Source organism: Galeopterus variegatus, unplaced genomic scaffold, assembly GCF_000696425.1.
Source record: "Galeopterus variegatus unplaced genomic scaffold, G_variegatus-3.0.2 Scaffold8, whole genome shotgun sequence".
NCBI classification, from domain to species: Eukaryota; Metazoa; Chordata; class Mammalia; order Dermoptera; family Cynocephalidae; genus Galeopterus; species Galeopterus variegatus.
Genome location: NW_007726119.1, coordinates 454,885 through 476,324, shown reverse-complemented (window position 1 = coordinate 476,324; position 21,440 = coordinate 454,885). Strand labels below are relative to the sequence as shown.

The 21,440-nt window shown below is 37.4% G+C and overlaps 2 protein-coding genes across 3 annotated transcripts in view; one reads left to right on the top strand and one right to left on the bottom strand.

Annotated features, from left to right (window-relative positions):
- FGF14 (fibroblast growth factor 14) overlaps positions 1 to 9,059 on the top strand; it is a 655,504-nt gene extending 646,445 nt beyond the window's left edge. For both annotated transcript variants that reach the window (XM_008581838.1, XM_008581911.1), the window contains exons 4-5: positions 3,147 to 3,345; positions 6,997 to 9,059. In XM_008581838.1, coding sequence (XP_008580060.1) covers positions 3,147 to 3,345; positions 6,997 to 7,133 — 336 coding nt within the window. In that variant the 3' untranslated portion in view covers positions 7,134 to 9,059. The remainder of the gene's footprint in view (positions 1 to 3,146; positions 3,346 to 6,996) is intronic.
- A 58-nt stretch (positions 9,060 to 9,117) lies between these two features.
- ITGBL1 (integrin, beta-like 1 (with EGF-like repeat domains)) overlaps positions 9,118 to 21,440 on the bottom strand; it is a 240,745-nt gene continuing 228,422 nt past the window's right edge. Inside the window, exons 10-11 of the mRNA XM_008581734.1 lie at positions 15,435 to 15,548; positions 9,118 to 14,437 (exon numbers count right to left, since the gene is read on the bottom strand). Coding sequence (XP_008579956.1) covers positions 14,346 to 14,437; positions 15,435 to 15,548 — 206 coding nt within the window. The 3' untranslated portion in view covers positions 9,118 to 14,345. The remainder of the gene's footprint in view (positions 14,438 to 15,434; positions 15,549 to 21,440) is intronic.

The following is a 21,440-nucleotide window of genomic DNA, read 5'->3' as shown; positions in this document are numbered from 1 at the left end:
AACTCTTCTAAATATGTAAAATATATTAATTCATTCAATCCTCCCAATATTTTATTATCTTATGGTTTTTGTCCTAAAGGAAACGGAAACCCAAAGAGACTGAGTAATGTGTGTCCCCAAAGACACACAGCTAGTGTGTGGGTAAGGAGTAGGTGCAGTGCTAATAATCCCTGGAGGTATCATTCTAGTGATCCATTGCCTCCTGTTTACAAATTGGAAGTGTATTTATCAATGATGACACCAAATAAATGGTAACTAACCTTAACTTTCATTAGCTCTATCAGTTCTTCTGAGAATGCTGGGATTATGTTGGCTCCAATATTTGAGGAACAGATTAAGTTCTTGAAAAGTTTCGAGAAAATGAACCAGACAATCGCACTTTGAATGTAACACGTGTGTGCGTGCACATTAATTATTTAGCCAGGAATGAGGAAGGCTGAAAATGTAACAGCCAGTCTCCACCATCACAAGCAGGTGAAGACAATGGTTCTCAGTTGTGCAAGGCAGAAAGAATCACAGCTTACAGAAAGGGGTGTGGAACTGACTCCCTTAGACTCCGAAGATGCAAGCATTTTATCCGCAAAGATGCAGTGTCAGAAGTCCTTAAGGTATCAACTGAGAATAAATTACTTCCACATCAAGGGTCTCCATTCTCTTTTATATTCGATTCAGTCAATCCAGAGTAAAGACAGTACATTCCTAACTTGCTTCTGGGGTGCAAGCAGTGACTGCCACGTTTTGTCCATTATGGCAAATATGGACATATGGTGACCAGATGAGAAGGAGGGCTAGACTATCTTGCGGGTCTATATTTCCACAGTTGGAGGCCTGGTGTCTGTAGATAAATGACAGGCATCAGTGAGCCCCTCACTATCCTGAGCCAGGCTCTGGGCAGAGACCTGATGCCCCAGAAGCAGGTGCCAGTTTCTGTGACCTGCAATGAGTGACCTGCCAGGCCAGCTCTTACCCACTCCTAGCTTGTCTTAAGACAGGTTTTCACTAGTGAATAATATGCTTGGATGCTTTGGCCTGTCTTTATAAAGACAAGTGACATGCCAAAGTCTAATCTGTCTTAGATGGTGTAGTTTCAATCAATATATTAGATGTATTAGTCTCTTGGGGATAAGCCAGATTTATAGCATTCTATTTTGTTTTCCTCGCCACAAGCGTGTGAACGTGCACCATTTTATCAGTTGTCCTCTGAGGGAGGTTCTGGACATTGACTCAGTGAGACTATTAGTGAAAGAACTGATAGGAGGATATTTGGAGAAGTAGAACTTAGTGGAAGGCTGGAAAATTTATTGGATGGGCTCTTACTCGAACCTGAGGTAGCACCATCTAGAAACAATGAGTAACAGGGCTGGCCAGTTAGCTCAATTGGTAAAGAAGGGAATAAAGAAATGAATATCTACATAAATTCCTTGGGAGGGGGCTATCTGTCATCTTTGTCGTGAAAAGCATCTGCCATTAGCAAAACCGATTCTCCTTGGAAAACTATTAACTCTCAGTGAATTAGTTAAAAGTTATGGAGGATGCTGAATAAGTTGTATACTGCAAAAGACACCATTTGACAATTCTCACTCTTATGGGAAATACCGAAAGAAAATATCTACATGCAATTACATCACATGTCTTATTATAGTTAGCTAGATTCAACTCTTTAAGGTTTTATTTTTTAGGCCCTAAAAGGCTGTGTTTTTCAGAATATTTTTTTTTTTTTTTTTTTTTTGTCTTTTGACTTTTTCCGTGTCCGGCAACAGATTGCAACCCTCAGTGTTGCCCCCGTACCGGACTGGGGACCGGCAACGGGATTGCAACCCTCGGCGTTGCTCCCGCGCCTCGCTCAGCCAGTGAGCGGGAACCGGTCCGCATGTAGGATCTGAACCCTCGGGCGGGAGCGCCGCCGGGCTTCCCAAGCGGCGCACTATCCAGTGCGCCACCGGGCCGGCCCAGAATATGTATTTTTTTAAATAGGAAAACAAAAACTATTTTCTGCAATGACAAAATTTATTAAAGTGAAATGAAAAACTTGGGGGTTTTTTGAGTACAGTGACATTTTTAAAAAGGTCAGTGGCCATAAAGCTGTGTTTTGCATCTATATTTCATATATGTGTAGAATAGTATAGTGTTGAGCCTATTTAAAACAGCCACAAAAACTAGTTAAGTGTTTTCTATGGTCTATAACTAGGAAGGTTGAATTTTAAAATTATTTCTAATAGACGGCTATCAAAATGAATAGGTAGGTTGCACCCTTATAAATTTTTTATTAATATGCATGGCATTATATTCATCATTATTAATTCCAGTGTAAGAATTTTCAAAGTATATAAAAATCATCTATGCATATTTGTGTTATTCATGATAATCATAAAGTAGTAAGCTACTCCTCAATCAATGTAGATTATGGCATTGAGCCTAATAGTATTTAATAGACCATACTCTTTCCAGAAATACTGGGTGGTTTTAAGTCAGGATAGCTTTTGATGTTTATCTTCAAGAGTTCCAGTGGGGCTCCAAACCATGGAATTAACTAATTATTGTCAGCTACTGTCACTATGACCAGCTAGTATGACACCTGGCCTCAGCTGGTTATACAGCAATAGTTCCAGTGGCTAGCTTGTGTGCCAGCTGCCTGGCATGGTTTCAGTTTGTTTCTTTGTAGGTAAAATGTATCACCTTATAATATCAGCCATCCAAGTAATATCTGGCAACTGTTAGGGTTTTATATAATTATTCCTATGGAAATATGTCAAATAGGTTATAAAATGTTATACGTGTGTATTTTATTATTTTTGTGTGTGTGATACAATGCTATGTTTAATGCTCCCTTTCTGATTGTACTCTGATTGAGTTGTATGATGTTTAAGTAAAACTATTGGGTTTGCTCATGTCTTCTATTTTCTTACTAAAGGGCATCCATACTTTGGCCTATATATATTCCCAATAGCAGTAAATTCTTCTCAATTCATTGTGTTTTGAAAAAAGATTGTATGAACAGTTATTATTGTGTGCAGGAAGAGGTATACCTGGTTGTCCCTGCCGAAGGAATGACTTTCACCATGTTGGATGCATTTCCAGAGAATGAACAGAAAGCACAGTGAAGACGTTCCTTCCTCTGACTTTCCCCCCTCCTTTTGTCTCAACAGGAACTTTTTACCCCTGAATGCAAGTTTAAAGAATCTGTTTTTGAAAACTATTATGTAATCTACTCATCCATGCTGTACAGACAACAGGAATCTGGTAGAGCCTGGTTTTTGGGATTAAATAAGGAAGGACAAGTTATGAAAGGGAACAGAGTAAAGAAAACCAAACCAGCAGCTCATTTTCTACCCAAGCCATTGGAAGGTGAGTACTATGTGCATATTAATTATCCTTACCAGACTCATTACACATTTCATTTTTCACATTGATAAGTCTACCATGGCTACAAGGAATCCTCATGGAGCACTGAAAATGTCCTTTATCGTGTTCTGGGTGATATTTGCAGAGATGTCTACTTAAGTTGTTGATTTAAGATTTGTACTCTTTATATACTTTACTGTATATATGTATGGGGGGATGGATGGGTAAGTAGGAAAAACTTCTTTGCCCCCTTCCAAAGCCTCAAATCCTCACTACCGCATCTAGTCTAACCCCTACATAATTTTTAATAATTAAAAAAAGTAAATCTGTAATGTTATTACAAATCTATGATGATAATTATAAAAGAAAAAAATAAGTTTTGAGTATGAAATCAAAAGTATTTGCCCATTTTAATGCTATCTAGGTGAAAGTAATTACATGCTTAGACATTATAATTACAGAAAATGAAGAGATAATAACTTGACCCTTCAAGGACTTGTTGATGTTACATATCTCCTTGCAAACTGAGTAACCGTTCACTGTATACATTTGTGGCACCACCTACTTTTACAAATAATTTATCTGCATTCACCTGTAAACAGTGGAGCCTTCTGTTTACTCTGATCAGACTCCCACGGAGCAGGCTACAAAGTTTTGTGAATTTATCAGAAATATCTGCACCTTTCTTATTAATTATGCTGCCAGAAGTGTCACTTATTTTTATCTATGTAACCTTTGTTTGAGGCTATTCAAAAATGTTTTCTATTCAAATGTTTTTGTATAGTCTTTTGCAGAAGATCAGATCTACAATAACTGAGTAAATAATTAAGCTAGCTTAGACAGTCCAATTTTCTTTTCGTTTTTTATTCCTGAAGGAAAGCCTTAGCCATTAAGTGAAAATGCATATTGGTTTTATAATCCATATTCTCTGTGTAGGAATAAGATAATCTGAAATTTTGAATAGTCAATTCTTTATTATCTGTGAGTATATAATTAAGTGTTTTGCCTAAGTTTGGAAAACCAGTCTTGGTAAATATCATCTTTATAATTTCAATCATGTTGATTTACTATCACACTTAATAAAATTTGCTTCTAAAACAATTCATTGAAACCCAAAAAATTAGGCAGCACAGTACTTGTTAATTTTTATCAGGGAAAGGATAAACTATTACAGAATATAAAATATGAGTGGATTATTCTCATTATACGGTAAATCATAAGGAAAATTAGAGTAGACAGAAGTTAGAGGGTTGCTCAGTTTTTCCCAGATAACACATTCATGATATGGCTTTATTGTATTAAATGAATTTTGATACCATCGGACTCTCCAATATTCAAATGCAAATAAAAAATGAAAAACTAAGTTAATAGTAGCTCTACAAAGCCCTTAGTTTATATGCTACCTTGATTTGTTTCTTCACAAATTTTGTTTTGAATATAGGCAGTTAAGAATTGACTAAATTTCTAAAACCTTACCTCTTAGCTACATGAATATAATAAAAACCAAAAAGGCTTTTATGTGACTTAACTGAGGTAAAATTTGGAAACTAGTTATTTTGTATATCCCATAGGAAATATCTGAGACTCTAATGGTGTGGCGTAATAATAACACTTGATATTTCATTCATATGTTGAACTGTTGTATGTGTTGTGTGTATATGTACATATGAAGGAGAAACAGTATTTTTCATCATGTTTTCAAATAATTAGCAGTACTCTAAATACACGTAAGGTGTAGGTACCATAATGACAGAGGTTATCACAGTTTACTTAATAGAGGAAAATTAATTTCAAACTTTCAAAACCTATACAGGATGTAAATTGTATTATTGAAAATGTTAGGACAAATTAGGTATTTGATTAATTATTGTTACTCTAGGGCATTCATCTCTCTTATACAACTTTACTACATAGATAATCAAGGTCAATGCTTTGATTGTATTGTCTCCTAACTTAATTATTAGTGGGAGTGAGAGATTGGAATGTACTTCAAGAATATGGATTAGTTCCTTACTACCTTGACAAGTCATTCAATACTGTCCCAATGTACATTTGCACTTTTAAGTATGTGAGTTGCTGAAAAAAATCACATGATGAATTGATGCAAAAGGTAAAATTCTACCACCTTGAAAATAAAAAATGCATATGGTAATTCATCTTGACTAAACATAAGATTTCATCATAACATAACTTAAACTTTTGAAAACCTAAAAAGGAGGTTGGGCAGCTTTAGCACACCTGCATAAAGGCACATGACTTTAACTTGACTAGTTTTTCCCAAGCATTAGTCACTCTTAAATGTCCTTTCCTAGGTCCTACTAATATCATTCTCTAAAAAGCCACATGTACTGTTGTGATTCTGTCACCAGATACTATTCAGACAATTCCTGTTTACTCAGGCATTGGTCTCAGTTGCTGTCTTGCCATTCTGTGCTCTATATGACATCAATTATTAGATTTTAAATAATATATCAGAAAAAGGCATAAAAAATATAAAATGCCACACAGTTGCCTTCAGTTGTTTAATGGTCATATTGCATAATTATGAGAGGAAAAAAATCAAAACAGTGATCTTCAGAAGGCCTGGGCTTAAGGGAAGTGAGTTCTTTGTTATTGCTTTGTGTAGCTTTGAAGCTGACAGTAGTGTGACTATGTTGGTTTTGAACCACTTGCAAGGAAAATAATTTAATGATATAGGGTTGTGTTAGTCCATTTTTGTGTGGCTATAACAGAGTACCTGAGACTAGGTTGTTTATAAAGAACAGAAGTTTATTTGGCCCTCAATTCTGGGACAGTTGCATCTGGCACTGGCCTCAGGCTGCTTCTGCTCATGGTGGAAAGCAGCAGGTAGCTGGCAGGTGCAAGCAGATCACATGGCGAGAGGAAGCAAGAGAGAGAGAGGGGAAGTGCCAGCTCCTTTAAACCACCAGCTCTGGCGGGAACTAATAGTGTGGGAACTCACTCACTGCCCCTCCCCACCAGGGATGACATTAATCTATTCATGAGAGATCCTCCCCCTGTGACCCAAACACCTCTCTACACTGCCACACTGGGGATCAGATTTCAGCATGGGCTTTTGGGGGACAACACATCCAAACTCTATCAAGGGTATAAATATCTGGGCTCAAAAAGATGAACCAGAATGAGGAGTTCAAGTGTGGACATGAATGCACGGTGGAAGGGAAGTCTGAGTTTTCCTTTCTGTGCAAAGAAAATCAGGTTAAATGGCTGTCATTATCCAATACTTGGTGTATTTGTGTTTTATATCATAGGCCTACAAGAAACCATAGCTCCCATTTAATCCTTTTCTCTTAGAAGCTAGCCAGTTAGCCCAGTCGGTTACAGCACAGCCTCATAAACATCAAGGTCATGGGTTGGATGCTTGAGCCACCCCATTTCCCCAAGAATGAATGTCTTCCCTCTTACCTGGTTTACCCACATAAACGTGGTAGGTGTATAAAACCAGGGAATGTGGGGATGTATTGTCTTCTGTTTGTGGGCTGGAATTACTGCTGTAAAGTAAGAATTCCCTTGCAGGAGAATGGCTTTCCCTCAGGGGAAACAGAATAGGCAAGCTGCTGGGGTCTGTGCATGTCCAGGCTGCACCTAACCAAGCACTGTTTCCCTTTTCTCCTCCCTTCCTCCTGCCACCAGTTGCCATGTACCGAGAACCGTCTTTGCATGATGTTGGCGAAACGGTCCCGAAGGCTGGGGTGACGCCGAGCAAAAGCACAAGTGCGTCTGCAATAATGAATGGAGGCAAACCTCTCAACAAGAGCAAGACAACATAGCCAGACCCGCGCGGGTGTTGTGACTTACTCGTCCCGAGCACAGTTGAGTGATTTATCCTCTCCAGACATTCCTGCTCCCATGGCTGAAGAGCAGCTGGAAGTGAGCTGACGCTGGCTCCTTGCTGTCTCGAAACTTCTTTGTTGCAAGCGGATAAATCTCAACCTGTTGCACCCCCCACAACAAGAAGACACTGGACAACCAGCTAAACTCAGACCATGGAATGCCCTCCCAGATATGGAATGCCTTTTTAATATCTTTTCTGTGACTGTGACTTCATGTGAATGACATACTTCACAAGTACACTCGATACCTTGCCTGCTGACAGCTCCCCATAATCCTTTTTGAGTCCTGTTTCAGCGAAATCCATGTGTTTCAGTTCAATTTTGTAGCACACAAATAATACTGAGTAATTTCTAGTTAGACGCTGTAAACCTGTGCTATTATGGATTTCTCTTCTTCCCGTTTTTACAGGGCTGCTCGCTCCACTGTCTGTGACCTTTTGCAGGGATTGTGTTCCTCTAAATCTTAAATGTTGCAGTTGGCTTAGTTCGGAGAGCAATCAGGGAATCAGGAAGCCTTCTAGACCTATTATTACAAATTGCATCTATAAAGATTAAGATTGTTGTCTCTGGCTCGCACTATCGATTAAACACACATATACGCTCTATCCAGTAGCAGCTACCATGCTCCCGAGGTCGGCATTGCCTGTGTGGGAAGTGGGTCAAACACAATCTATGGGAAGTTCTCTATGATACGTGTTTGACATCCCCCTATAGTTTGTGTGTGTGTGTGTGTGTGTGTGTGTGTGTGTTTTATACATATCACAAGCTTACTGGTAATGGTAACATTTGCCTTGCCCAGCGAGCAAGACCCACTGGTTTTTGAGAAAGTGGGTCCAAAGAATTCTGTAGGCCTTGTAGGCCTGATTAAGGTTCATTTTTCATCTATTAACCCTCATTATTTGGAAAAAAGGAAAAAAACAAGAAGAAAAATCAATAATTCTGACCTACAAGAATTGCGCTACCTAAATCCATTTCAGATGTAGTCCTTCCTGTTTTTAATGACTCGAACTTAACGTCATCCCTTTTTTGGCTGCGTTCCACTCATACTCAGCAGGGCATGGGCAGGGCGGCTGTTGTGTTCCTTTCTGCAGCAGCAATGCAAATGTTAGTTATAAATTAGACTTTAATATTTTTGGTGTTTAATGACAAGTTTTTAAACTGGACATATTAGAAAAAAATATTTTTTTTTTTAGCTCAGCATGCTGAGTCCAGTACTGTGTATTTCACCAGTACATACCTCTAACTCAGTTCTCTGGGGCCCGTATTGCCCAGTGGCTGTGTTAGAGGTGCCTTGCCATGATCTCAGAATACAGTCTGTTGAATCACCCTAGGTAAAAATAAAAGGCAAACCAACACATTTGAACATCACGATGTTGGTTCATTCCAATTTGCTTTTGTTTTATTTTGCTTTCTTAACTTCCTTTTAAATTTAATACTGCTGAACTGAGCTTAGGGAAGTCAACTGCTAAGAAATGTCAGGAATAGTTGACTACGCAGTGGAGATTCCATGCAAAATGTTCAATATTGGATATAAAGAGCTTCAAAATGTTTAATATTAAACTGTTTGGAAATATATTTGTTAATTCTGTGTACACTTAATAAAATTCAATGTTTTCTTCTCAGAAGAGTTCATGGAGACCAAACTGAACCTCATTTATAGAAAACTATTTGTGGGATCAATGTACTGGCCTCTTGTTACTATCTCCATGTGGAAGGATGACCCCGTTGCCATTTTTCCCCATCTGCACTGTAGTTACTGGGAAATTATTTTGTCACTGCTTTTATAAATCTCCATGATAGCCCTTGCCCGGCATTTAAAAATTTTGGTGTGCTTAGCAGATTAAAGGTTTAGTATAAATTTAAGTGTTTATGCTTATTTCATTTTCATATTGGATTCCATTTTAATAAATAAAAATTAGCATAACATTTGAATAGATTTACTGTCAATAATGCTAAATTACAGATACAATAAAATGATCCCTTTCACCATTATTGATTTGAGGTTATGCCATTTTAAAGCCTATTGTTTTTAACAGGATAATTTAAAATATTTTAGACAAACTACATTAACTATTTAGGGAAGACACATATCCCATAATAAGTGGCAACCTAAGAATAATTTAACTTGTAAATCCAATTAGATGGGCTTATACACACACCACTACATGTGCGCGCGCACACGCGCGTGCGCACACACACACACACACACACACACACACACCTAACAAACCCAACTATTTGTATTTGATAATCAGCCCTGCTTGCTGGTTTCTTTCTCTCCTGCAAGCCTGTTTATTGGTTGAAATTAAGACAAGATTTATTTTTGTAAATTACTGAGATTTATGTAAATGTGCACCTCTGTTTTGTTTTTTATATGGGTTGTCTCTAAGGGCATTAATCCCTATGAATGGATGTCAAAATACTTTCTTCTAATATACGTTTAGACACATTGCTGAGAGGTCCTTGTGTGTAATTTAGTTAGCTCATTTCCTTTGTGTCTGGTCTCACCTGTTGCATGGGAAGAGGGCAGCACTCACGAACTGCATGTGGTAGGACATGTGTATCAAGAACTGTTAGTATGTATTACTCAATTTACATACCAAGAGTTTGTCTGCATTGTACAGTTTCTGTGTTTAATATCATTTGTTGTATTTGACAAATACAACATATTGAATAAAATATTTATATGAAAGCATATTAAAAAACATCAAACAACTTTATGTAACAAAACGGCATTGCATCACACACAAATATAGAGAATTGTCATGTAAATAAGTTGGTAAACTCAATTTTCCCCCTTACCATGCCAAAGAAAATTTTAGCTCTTTGATGATACCTCTCTTGCTATTCTTCTGGGATAAGACTTCACTATTTTTTTTCCCACAGAAATTACATTTGCTGTTATTCAGTAAGTGCAATCTGTCACTATTGGTGTTCTGTATAGTAAATCTGATGGAATTCATTTGTATTCACAGATTGTGTGTTTTGTATCTCCGTGTACATATGTCCACTGTATCAAGTCTCTATAATATCCCATTCCTTCTGCATGCATTTCTGGTGGGGGAGGGTTATTTCCACTGATTTGTTATGGTAGCTGATTGCTTTGCTCATCCCTCAACAATGCTTGGAAACATTAATTGTTTTATTTCAAGTGACAACATTCTTGTTTTCTAATAAGCTTACTTTCTAAAGTATTTTGCTACTACTTCACTTGGAGAAATTATAGAAAACATGGAAATGGTCCACTCTATTTAAAGAGTAAAATGGAACTGAGCATTATTTCATATGAATCTTGGAGAATTTAGAGGTTCTTGCTCGAAATGTTTGCTTGTCCTAAGTGTTTCGGGGTTGGGGTGGCTTAAGGAGCTCCACAGTGGGCCCGAAAGACTCCTGCGCAGTCCGTCTAACTGTCTGCCTTTTGGAGAGGAAGCTGAGTTTCTATATTACAACTGACCACTTGCTTAATTAATGCCTGAAGCACTGAAACAGTTGTTTTTTTCAGGATGACCATCAGATTTCAGTTTCTTTAAAAAATAAACAAACAAAAAACAACTTTTTCTTTAAGTTAGAGACGTATCACTTCATCTAAAGTTTCCTCTGTAATATTATAGGGATAATTAATATTTGATACTTCCCCAAAGAGATACCAGATTGATTAAATGCTCAATTATTTTCCAAAATGCAGGCATATCAGAATCAAGAAGGTAAATTGTTCCTTTGGAGTAAAATACATTTCATAGCTTGGGTTTCTTATCTTACATGCTGACACACAGGTCCTGTTGTCTCTCTTGAATCCTAAGTAGGGCTTCAGAGTTTTGATAGTTGAGTTTAAAAACTAAGGCTGAGTTATATTTTGGTTTTGTTTTCTTCTCGGTTTCTATTCAGTCTAATTTCAATGTCTGCTGCCATTACTTTTGCATTTGAGGTGGTGGAGGCCATTTCTTCCAGTGTGTTGCTGGAATCTAGATAAGCTTAAGGAGCCCAGAAAGGCAATAGGTATTATGATTCTCCTCTTACATCTTAGGACAGAGGCTTTTTTTGGAAAAGTCCTGTGGAGGAATTCCTCAGTGATGGTTTGCTGGACAGACAGGGATGGTGCCAACACCATCTGTAAACTCACTGCATCCTTTCCAGTTGCCATTAATCTCACTGTAACTTCCTAAAAATCTGAACAAGCCAATAAAATTCGCTTATTTTCTCTCACCCACTACAAAGCATTCTTGCCCTGCCTTTTTTTAGAAGGAGTTTCTATATTAGTAATGGAGTCAAAAGTCAAAGTACAAAATCATATTTAAGAGTAGACTTTATGTCTTTAAATAAATGCAATTAATTTTATTGTATATTTTCTGTCTAAAACATGTAAATGCAATCACTTCTTAATAGATATATTGATGTTTGCATTGCTAGAATCAAAAATTACACACACACACAAACACACATACACACAAAAGAAACATAGCAGACAGAAAGAAGTAAAAATAAAATATTTCTGTTTTCAAGCAAAAATCATTTGTTAGAGTTTAGGTACCATGTGACTTATGCTATAATTCATTTTTGATTCTATAATTTGTAACTAAGAGAACCCCAGAACATAGCTGGCTATGACATATTTTCATCTTTGTCCAAAAATTTAGACAAATCACATTTGAGCTCTATAGTATAATAATTTCTTTAATATCTAACCTCTTTTTCTGAGAAAACATAAATGCTGAGGATATTGTTGACACTTCTCTTATATGAAAATATAAAAAGAGCAGCAATTTTGTTGTTAATGAAAAGGGATAACAACATACGAAGGTACTTCAAAAAGTTCATGGAAAAGTAGAATCAAAAGATAATATGAATCTTTCCATGAATTATTTAAAGTATACTAGTACATAGAATTATGAAAAATAATACACACCTCAAGTTATGTGAGGAAACAGAGAATTAAGGGCAGTTCCTGTGGAGAAGAAGTTGGCAAAATTCTGCCCAGCTATGAGCCCAAACCAGCCCTCAATGTGTTTTTGTATGGCCTGGGGGCTCAGATTGAATTTTTATTTTTTAAAGTTAAGTATTTTTTTCTTTTTCTTTTTGGCATTGGCCGTCATGGGGATCTGAATACATTTGTAAAAAACACAAATAAACAAGAATATGGGACAGAGATGTATATGGCCCACAAAGTCTAAAATATTTACTACATGGTCTTTTATAAAAATGTGGATGCTGCAATAGGGGAATCAGAAAGTCATTTGTGTTACGATGATTGGAAAATGTAATGAATTCCAGTGTCTGTGCATCATCACATGTCATTAAAATTGCGGCTGAACAATTATAACAGGCTTGTCTGAGGCTTAAAATGTTTAGCTAGAGGAAAAAATATAATCTATATTATTTCTTGACTAATTATATTTCCCTTATTTTACAAAACTGATTTATCAATTGACATACTCAATAATAAAGATACAGCTAATATGGTCACACTCCTAAATCTCAGGATAGAAAACAATTTTATACATCTATTAAATTATGAAAACATTATTAGTACTATGAAAATCAGCATCAGTTAAATTTTCTCTTAAAATAATTTTCAATATTAAATTTTTATGTAATTCAGAGGATGCATATTTTCCTTATTTTGGGTGATTTGACTTACAAAGTTTAAGCCATGACTCTAGAATATTTACATCATTAAAATAAAATTTCCAAGTAAAAACTTTCATCTTAAAACAATATGGAAATGATTTTGCTACATTATTCTAGGATTTTACAAAAGAATTCACATTTAGAAAAAACAGTGTTTTTTTGGGTTTTTTTAGCTTTAAATAATTAAAGGTCGCTTAAACTGATGTGTGTAAGTAGATTTAACTGTAAATACATAAGGGAAGTCCCTATTATTGTACATTTTCATAATTCAATGTGAATTTCATACAGAGCAAAGTTTCACCATTAAGAAAATAAAAATTTTGTTCCTATCACTGAGTGAATATTTTTAATTTCTATTTAAGCCATTTCTAGATTTTTTTGGTCCTCTTCTGAGCTTTTTAAATTGGTAAGACTTTGTCACAGTATCTCCTCTCTACTTCTTTGTAGGACCCTACATTTCTAGTAAATAATGTATCCTTAGAAAAAAGAGAGTTCTTTAAGGGAAATTGATGCATATCTCAGATCCATCACATATTTAACTAGATAATGTTTTTTTCAAAGGATCCCATTAACATGGAATAATTTAAATAGTGAGAAATCAGATTTCTGTACATGTAATTCCTGTCCAGTTTTTAAAATGTAATCCCTTAATTCTAGGAACCTAAAACAGATATCCTTGAATAACAAGTCATTTTTTGCTGTTAATTATTAGTAGGTAAATATATATTGACACAGAGTATAAACAACTTATGTCACTATTTATTAAAAATGTTAAATTGTACATTTTTCATAATTTCTTCCTTTATCTTAAGATAATCTTCTTTTGTCAGTTTAAAGTGAGATTAGACAAATGACTTAATGGCTAAAAATGACCAGTCTTTTCCCTTCTGAAGCATGATCTGGTGGCATAACTTCCCCCTGCCTCCAACCTGACATAATACCTCATGTGTGTTTATATTCATTGTCACTATCTGACAATACTGAATCATATGGAAGCCAGGAAAAATCTTATTGACAAATGAGGATACATCTTTTTCTTAGATTCTAATATGGTCTTTCTTGTGTGTGGATTTCTAACAACCTTGTAATTCAGCATTTCTCAACGCTGGCACCATTTGGAGTCAGATAATTCTTTGTGGTGGGGGCCATCTGTGCAGTGTGGGATATTTAGCAGCCTCCCTGGCCTCTGCCCACTAGATGCCCATAGCACACTCTTCCACCCCACCCAGTGCAACAATCAAAAGTGTCTGTAGATGTTGCTAAATGTCTTCTGGGTGGCAAAATTGCCCTCATTGAGAACCAGTGATTTTGATTATGGAAGAAAAATTCTTTCTGTGTTACTTCAATCAGAGTTTGCTTAACTCATTTCTAATGGGTACCCAGATTTCATTCAGGCATTCAGAAATGGAAAAACATACAATAGCCTGTTTAACCTGTCCTAGTGGTGATTATACATGGTTTCTTTTGCATTTATTTGTTCTAATGGTCTGGAAAATAAGAATCCAGTCCTCTCCCATGTAGTCGTTAAGGATATTCGGTGCCAAGCCAGATTTCACATGCATTTCCGTTCCATCCATCCCAGCATTCACAGTTCCCACAGCTACATATTCCATTCCCTGAAATAAAACACAAATGGTCATCACGGTCATTACTGGAACATGCTATCACAAACAGTAACTGTCTATAATAAAACCACTTCATTCATCTTCTGTAGATTTTCTTCTTGTGCAGTGATCTTATTATTACTTCTTATCAAGCAGCTGTGAGAAATCTGATTTTTCAAACAATTACTCTGTTTGGTGCCACCGTCTATGAATCAAATAGTAACCATCCTGTTCCACTCCAGCTAGGCTTCCATGTCACAATTTTGTTTTCCCTTAGAGAGCAAGTTACGTCTAGCTTATGAATAAATGCTGAGAATCATAAAGCTCCTTGACATAATAACCAAGTAATCAGCTGGAAGAGGAGTCTTGTGTAGTAGATTAGAACAGAAAATGTATGCCTAACGTATGACACACACAAATATTCATCTTTTACCTTCAGCTAGAAATGAGGAGAGAAAATATACATGTCTCTCTTTCCCTATAATGCATTGAAGTAATTTTATAACAAATTACTAGGACTAAATAATTAGGATAGCAGTGGCTATTACACCACTATGCGTTTTTTATTCTTTTCCCTCATCTCTCTCCCACATACATACACTCATCCAGTTCCCTGAAAACAATGAAGACATCAACTACTGGTTCCTGGATCCTCTTTAAGATAATATTCCATTCCCTACACCATACTCAAAGTAAAATGGTTGTCAAGAGAATCTTTCTTTTAATATATAACTACCTGTGTGTGAGTTTGGGGGGCAACTTACTTTGCGGAGGTTTCCCAACAGTCCTATAATTTGGCTTAATTCTTTGGTATTCTTCTGTGCCTGGGAATAATGTTAGCGCTTATTCCCAAATGCTCACCTTCCTTTCATATTTACTTCACATTAAGAGTTGGCCCTTGATTACATGGAAGCTGTCCTGTCCAGCCACGGGAAGCATGGTGTGCTGGGTGTCATTGGCTTTATTGCAAACGGTGGCATAAAACAATTAGAGTAGGCCAATACTGCACCTGTGCAAATGAGACCGTCATGCTTGTCGCAGTCTCTGTCATCACAGTCGCAGAGTTCCCCCGAAATATACCATTCTTCAGCAAAACAAATGCATTTGCCACAATGACAAGAACCTGAAATGACAAAGCCTGTAAGACTACAGGTTTCCATCTAGAATAGAGTATTGTTGGCACACTGACAATAAGCTTCAAATAACCTATCTTCCAAACGTAAAATTTATTGAATAGCTGGTATCTCAGAGGGGAGCTTTACTTAACTGTAATTCTTAAAGGTCATCCAGGAAAGCCTTTGTTACAGATCTAGACAGTTGCAATTAGCCTTGAGCAAACGAGCCATGGCCCAGGCCTGCTGAAATGTCAAGAGAGCAGAATGTGGCTGATTCTCACAGGTCTTCCAAAAACGTGTTCAAAAATTTTTTTTTGTGTTTTGTTTTTCTGAATTGAGTCATGTTTTTAAAAAGTGCCTGTTCTTTAAAAGCACCAAATAGTAAATTCTATTAAATGAGCATGTATTTTATAAAATAACTACTAAATTACTGTGCTTATATCGTTGGATTTTTGTTTGCCTGATTTTCTTGAAGTAGGAGCACATCTGCATATTGGGTGGCTAAATAAAGTGCTAAAAATGCACATACAATAACTCACGTATAGTTGACGTATCAGACCTCATCCTCAGGATTTCCTGCTGTAATCGAGAGTTGCTCCAATCCCCCAAAGTGCTCATCCTTTATGGGGCTCCAGGTTCAGCCACTTCTCCCACTACTTCACCCATTTCCCTTCTTTTTATCTCCTACATAATTTAAAAAATTTCCTCTTTGGTTATTTTTGGGTTACTGAGAAATAATTTTACTAATGGCATATTTAAAATTGAAGAAAACCTTTGAGTTAAACAGTATCCCAAAGACAAGAAAGTTCTCTCAGTCTAAACATCTTTACATGACAGGCTAAAAACTCTGTTATGGCAAAATTGCTTCTACTGCAGCAGGAAAGACAACTTAATATTAAAAAGAAACACACGTAAAAAGGACTTCTTCCTTCTATTTCCTTGGGTTGGTTGTTCTTTCCAAATGTGATCTCCTTTTACTAAAAGATGGTTATTACTACAAGTTCCAGGTTAAAAATCACCTTAAGAGAACGTGAAGTAGAAAAAAGTATTTTGACATAACAAAATTCCGGAGTTGGTAAGCTCAAAATATATTGGGAGGGGGGCAGGAATCAATCATGCGTGCCTCTGTTGAAACACGGTGATTGAAAAATGAGTGGACAACCTGGTGATTAAAGTGATGGGTGAAACAGGGTTAGGCTTATCAAAGGGAAATGGAGATAAGACTTATCACAGGTACTGGGAAAGGATTCCTGTTGATGTGGCCCAAGCAGTAAGCACCATGTGGTATTTCATATCATGGAAAGTGGTATACGCGTTTGAGTTGCAAGAATACCCAATGGTCAAATTAAACTTTTGCCATCCCTTATCATACTACTCAAGGTAAGAGAGTAGTCAGAATTAGGTATATGAATATTTATTGTGAGAATTGTGTTTACATTTTGTTTTTAACTTCTCACTTAACTGCAGCATAATTTCATTTAGACTTGATTTGTTTTTCTAAGGGACTAGTTTGATTGGCATGCTCTGAGCAAAATGTAGACACCTTTCAGTTCTGATGAGAGACTGACAGCTCGGAAGGGGTCCTCAAGACCCAGGGAAGCTGGTCCTCCCAGGTCAGTCTGCAAGGGATCATGGTACCCTCTTGGTCTCATCCAGATACAGCATTTTCTTGTTTTTGAAATATGTTTATCTCGATTTTAAAGACTTTCTTTCATATTTCTAGGCATAAAAATGGTCAGCGCACAACTGCTTGTTTAACAAATGGTTAGTGATATGTCTGCCAACAAAGAAAACGTGGATCATTTCATTGATTATCAGAGAAATTTCCTCTGAAGGCACCATATTTAATGTTTTATTTTCATGAGTGAAGAAAGACAAATTACTTAAAGAATTTGACTGTTTTCAGTTGTTTCTAAAATATTATCTTTATTACATTGCAAAATTACTTCTCCAACAGAAGTAAATGATTTTATATGTCCATTCATATTCATGTATTACCCCCAGAATATCTTTATCTGTGTGGATCACAAAACATAAAAAAGAGCTCAGACTTATCCCCTGGCCCTGAAAATATTCTGAGCTCTTGCTTCTGGAATGCCTAGCTTCAGGACATGGTAAAGAATTTTCCTAAACCTGGTAAGCTCAGCTAGAGTTACTATGGCATATATTGATAGCACATTTATTAGTAAAACTTCAGCTCCAAACATCTAGGCAGTGAAACACTTAGAATAAAAAATGGGGATTGATTTCATATGTGCCATGAAACAGTAGCTTTTCTCCATCAGCATTTTCCCAGCTGTGTTGTTCTTTCCTGTTTGTCCATGCTCAATGCATCTTAGAGGTAGGAAATTATTCTACAGCTTGTAAAATAGGAAAAGCATAGCATGCGATAATTAGACAGCGTGAATAGTTATTAGACCTTATTATAGCACCTTTCTTGTACAGCACTCTGGCTGTTTTCAATAACAGGGGTCCAATGATCCCTCTCTGGAAGGAGAGAAAGTTAGGGAGAAGATTCTGCAGACAGACAGAAACTTCAAGGCTACCAAGAGGTGAGTGACTGTTCAACTCAGTTGGCCAGGACCCGCTCACACCCAGAGACCCAGCTCAGTCATAGGGAGCAGCTGGCAATTGTGGCAGGAGCTCTAGGGCGGTAAGTTCACAATCACACCACCACTAATCCATTTACTTTCTTTCTCAACATTAGAATGATCCTATCTCCCTTCTGTGCTTTTGGCTGGCTTCTATCCCTGGGAAATCTGCTGCATTTTCTCCTGCGTCTTCAGAACCTCCTTAAGACTTAAGAAGGAAAAAGAAATGAAATTCTTCTGCCTTCAAAGATGAGAATGGAAATACAGAAAGGATAAGGGAATGACCCAGGACAACACGGGCAATAAGCAAAAGTTAACTTAAGATTTCAATCTGATTCAGTCTACTCTTCTCTATAGCTATCTGCCAATAGGTGTCTCTCACAACAAAAAATTTCATATAGATACAAAAATATGTTGTAGATATGATTGGTCAGACATATGGGGAGAGGTGATCAGAATCCCAGGATCCCTTTTCTCTTTTCCAGGAAAATGACACAGGGGAGGGGTGGGTGAGTGGGTGTACCCTGGACTTATTTGGATAATGTGGGACCCAACAAGAATCATCGTGAGGGTTTAAGGAGACATTTAATGACATGGGTTTACAGCCATTGTCACACAGAGCATCTGTATAAATATTAGAGGTGATTATCTGGATCTAGGTTGAAGTTGTCATGGTAAAAATGCAATTGGTTAGTCTTGGATCCAAATAAACAAGTCCCCCCAAAAACAAACAAAAACCCTATGAATTATACATTCTTCAATGGTAGCTAAACTTAGGGGAGACCTGGCCACTAAGCTCATCTCTCTTGATTGTTCAGAAAAACCATCTGAGTCTGAGGAAAAGGAGCCTTTGGTAGTTGTCCCACTCCATTACCAACGCTGGACTTTCTCTTTCATCAAGCCTGACAAAATGCTGCAATCTGACATCCCAGCAGGCAGTTTTCACTCTTTTACTAACTACTCCATCTGTTATGAAGATCACAACAATGTATTTTGTTTTAAATTTTTCTATGGAGTGATTTATTGTCTTGGCTATAAATTTGTAAAGAAATAAAACACAATTTGTTCATTGTCTCCTGAGGTGATGGCTTTATTTGCAGCTCATGGGATGTGCATGTTTCCAACTTGTGTTGATGGGTGTGGGCACTCAGTGGGCACCATGGTGACCTCAAGACCACTGCTCAGACTTGTCCCATCATCAGAGGAAGACAGACTCTGGATATCCTGTGTGATCATCAAGGTAAGGAGTTTTCACTTACAAATTTGACAAAAATGATGAGGAATCTGAGCAAGTCTATGAGATTTATCAAGAAATACATGGCCCAGGTCAAACAATCTGGAACAGGTTTCTCTTTTCTGCCACCTTGGTGAAGTCCCTTCATCTGTTTCATGAGTTACTCTTTCTCTGGTTGTCAGGGTGGTCCTCCCCATAAGATCTAGGAATAAGTGCTATGTCCCCATGACCCTCTGTGCCTGCAACAGATCACAGTCCCCTACCTTGGTTTTATCCCCTTTCTGTGTCTGTAATCCAGCACTGATATCTCCAGAATAGACAGGAAGGAGCAGCCATCAGCTGCTGCCAACAATATGAATGCCCATCACTAATATGAACATCAACTGTGCAGCCTTGGGGCAGCTTTTACATCCCCTTTCTAGTTTAAAGACTCTAAAACTCTCTACCCATTGAAGGATAAACAAATAGTTTAGACAAAATGCTTTCAACCCCTCATTGATCTCTGGATATATTTCCACCACCCAAAGCAAACAGTTTGAAAGGCATTATCTAGAGAGATTTCTCTGGTTTTGTTTTGTTTGAGGAAGTGCCTTTGGGTCAATATTCAGTCAACCTAATTTTTTTTCTATTTTCTACATTTATGACGCTGAAAGATGAAAATCTTTCCTCAGACTGTAATGACTTTAATAAAAATGCATTAAATTCAGTTTAGGAAATGGCAGACTGCTGTTCACTACGCTGGTGAGCATGGCTCTGTGGATTCTTCCTGTACCTGCAATTGGACGTGACTAAGCAAAGACCTGCTTATGGACAACATTAATGATCTTACAGTGTGTCTAGTAAACACACACACACATGCTCACAATGGGTGATTTTTAGAATAAATATAAACAGGCAAACTAATGTGTTAATTTGAATTGGTGACTTCATTTTCTTAAGCTTCTGAGAAAAACATATCCTTATGCCAGTGATGATGCCATTAAGGAAAACCAAGTAAAAAATATTTAAACTTTAGAGCTCTGTGATTTAAGCTACATCAAGAAAAAAATATCTAATTAGAAAAGTTAATCATTCTTAGTTTTTTTTTATAGGCAGGACACTCCCCTATGATCTGATAACATCTCTTTTCTTCCCTTCTGCTCCCCCCCTTGCAGGTTAATTCCATCCCTGCCTCTTCCTCCTTTCTCCATTAATTTCCTCCTCCCCAATTCTTTCTCTCTACCTCTTCCTTTTTATCTCCTTCCTCACTTCTGGTGCTCCTAACATAGCTTGAACTCAAAGCAGGTGTTTCCAGGAGCCAAGGCCCCCTGCAAACAGAACTAGTAGAAGAGTTGTTTGGGGCTTGGAATTAGACTGAATTTCATGGGAGAAGAAACAAGGAATACAGCACTTGCTTTAAGCTCATTCAAGGGCCACTGCCTGCTGTGATGGCACTGGGTTGGAGGAAGGGCCTCCTTGTCTGAGCACGGTAAACATAAGTCTCGAACACAGAGTTCCTGGAAACCAAGGACACTATTGTCTATGAAACAGTGCATTTGTATTCAGTTTCCTCTGGTACCTTATGTGGTCATAGCATCCATCTGTTTTGATGTCTAAAATCATGTCAAAAAGCCTCTTTCAACTTGATTGCCTTGTGTGACAGGTAAAGCAATAGTCACCATTTTGGGGACACATTTCCCATGGCATATCCTGCTTCAGAGAGCCCCTTCACGTGCCCTGGTGGCGTCACTGCTCGGGTTCTTTATAACACTCTTCGGTGTCTCTGGTATACTTTGGCTTCACTGTGTCTTCTTCAGAGTGGTGGGTGTTCATCCTGACCCAGGGTAAATTTGAGGGTAAATGGAGCTTCGGCCAGAGCTGCACATTGTCTGAACAGGGGGTGCGGGGGGGGGGCCTGTCTGTTATGCAAGGAGGTATGAGCTGAAGAGGAGAGCTGGGAAGCCCCAGAAGAAGTAGGAAGAATCCCTTGGGAGCCCATATCTTCTGGGCACTAGCAAAGGGGCACATGACAGCCTCCTGGACAGTGGCATATGTAGTATGTTAGCAAGTTTTATATATATATATATATATATATA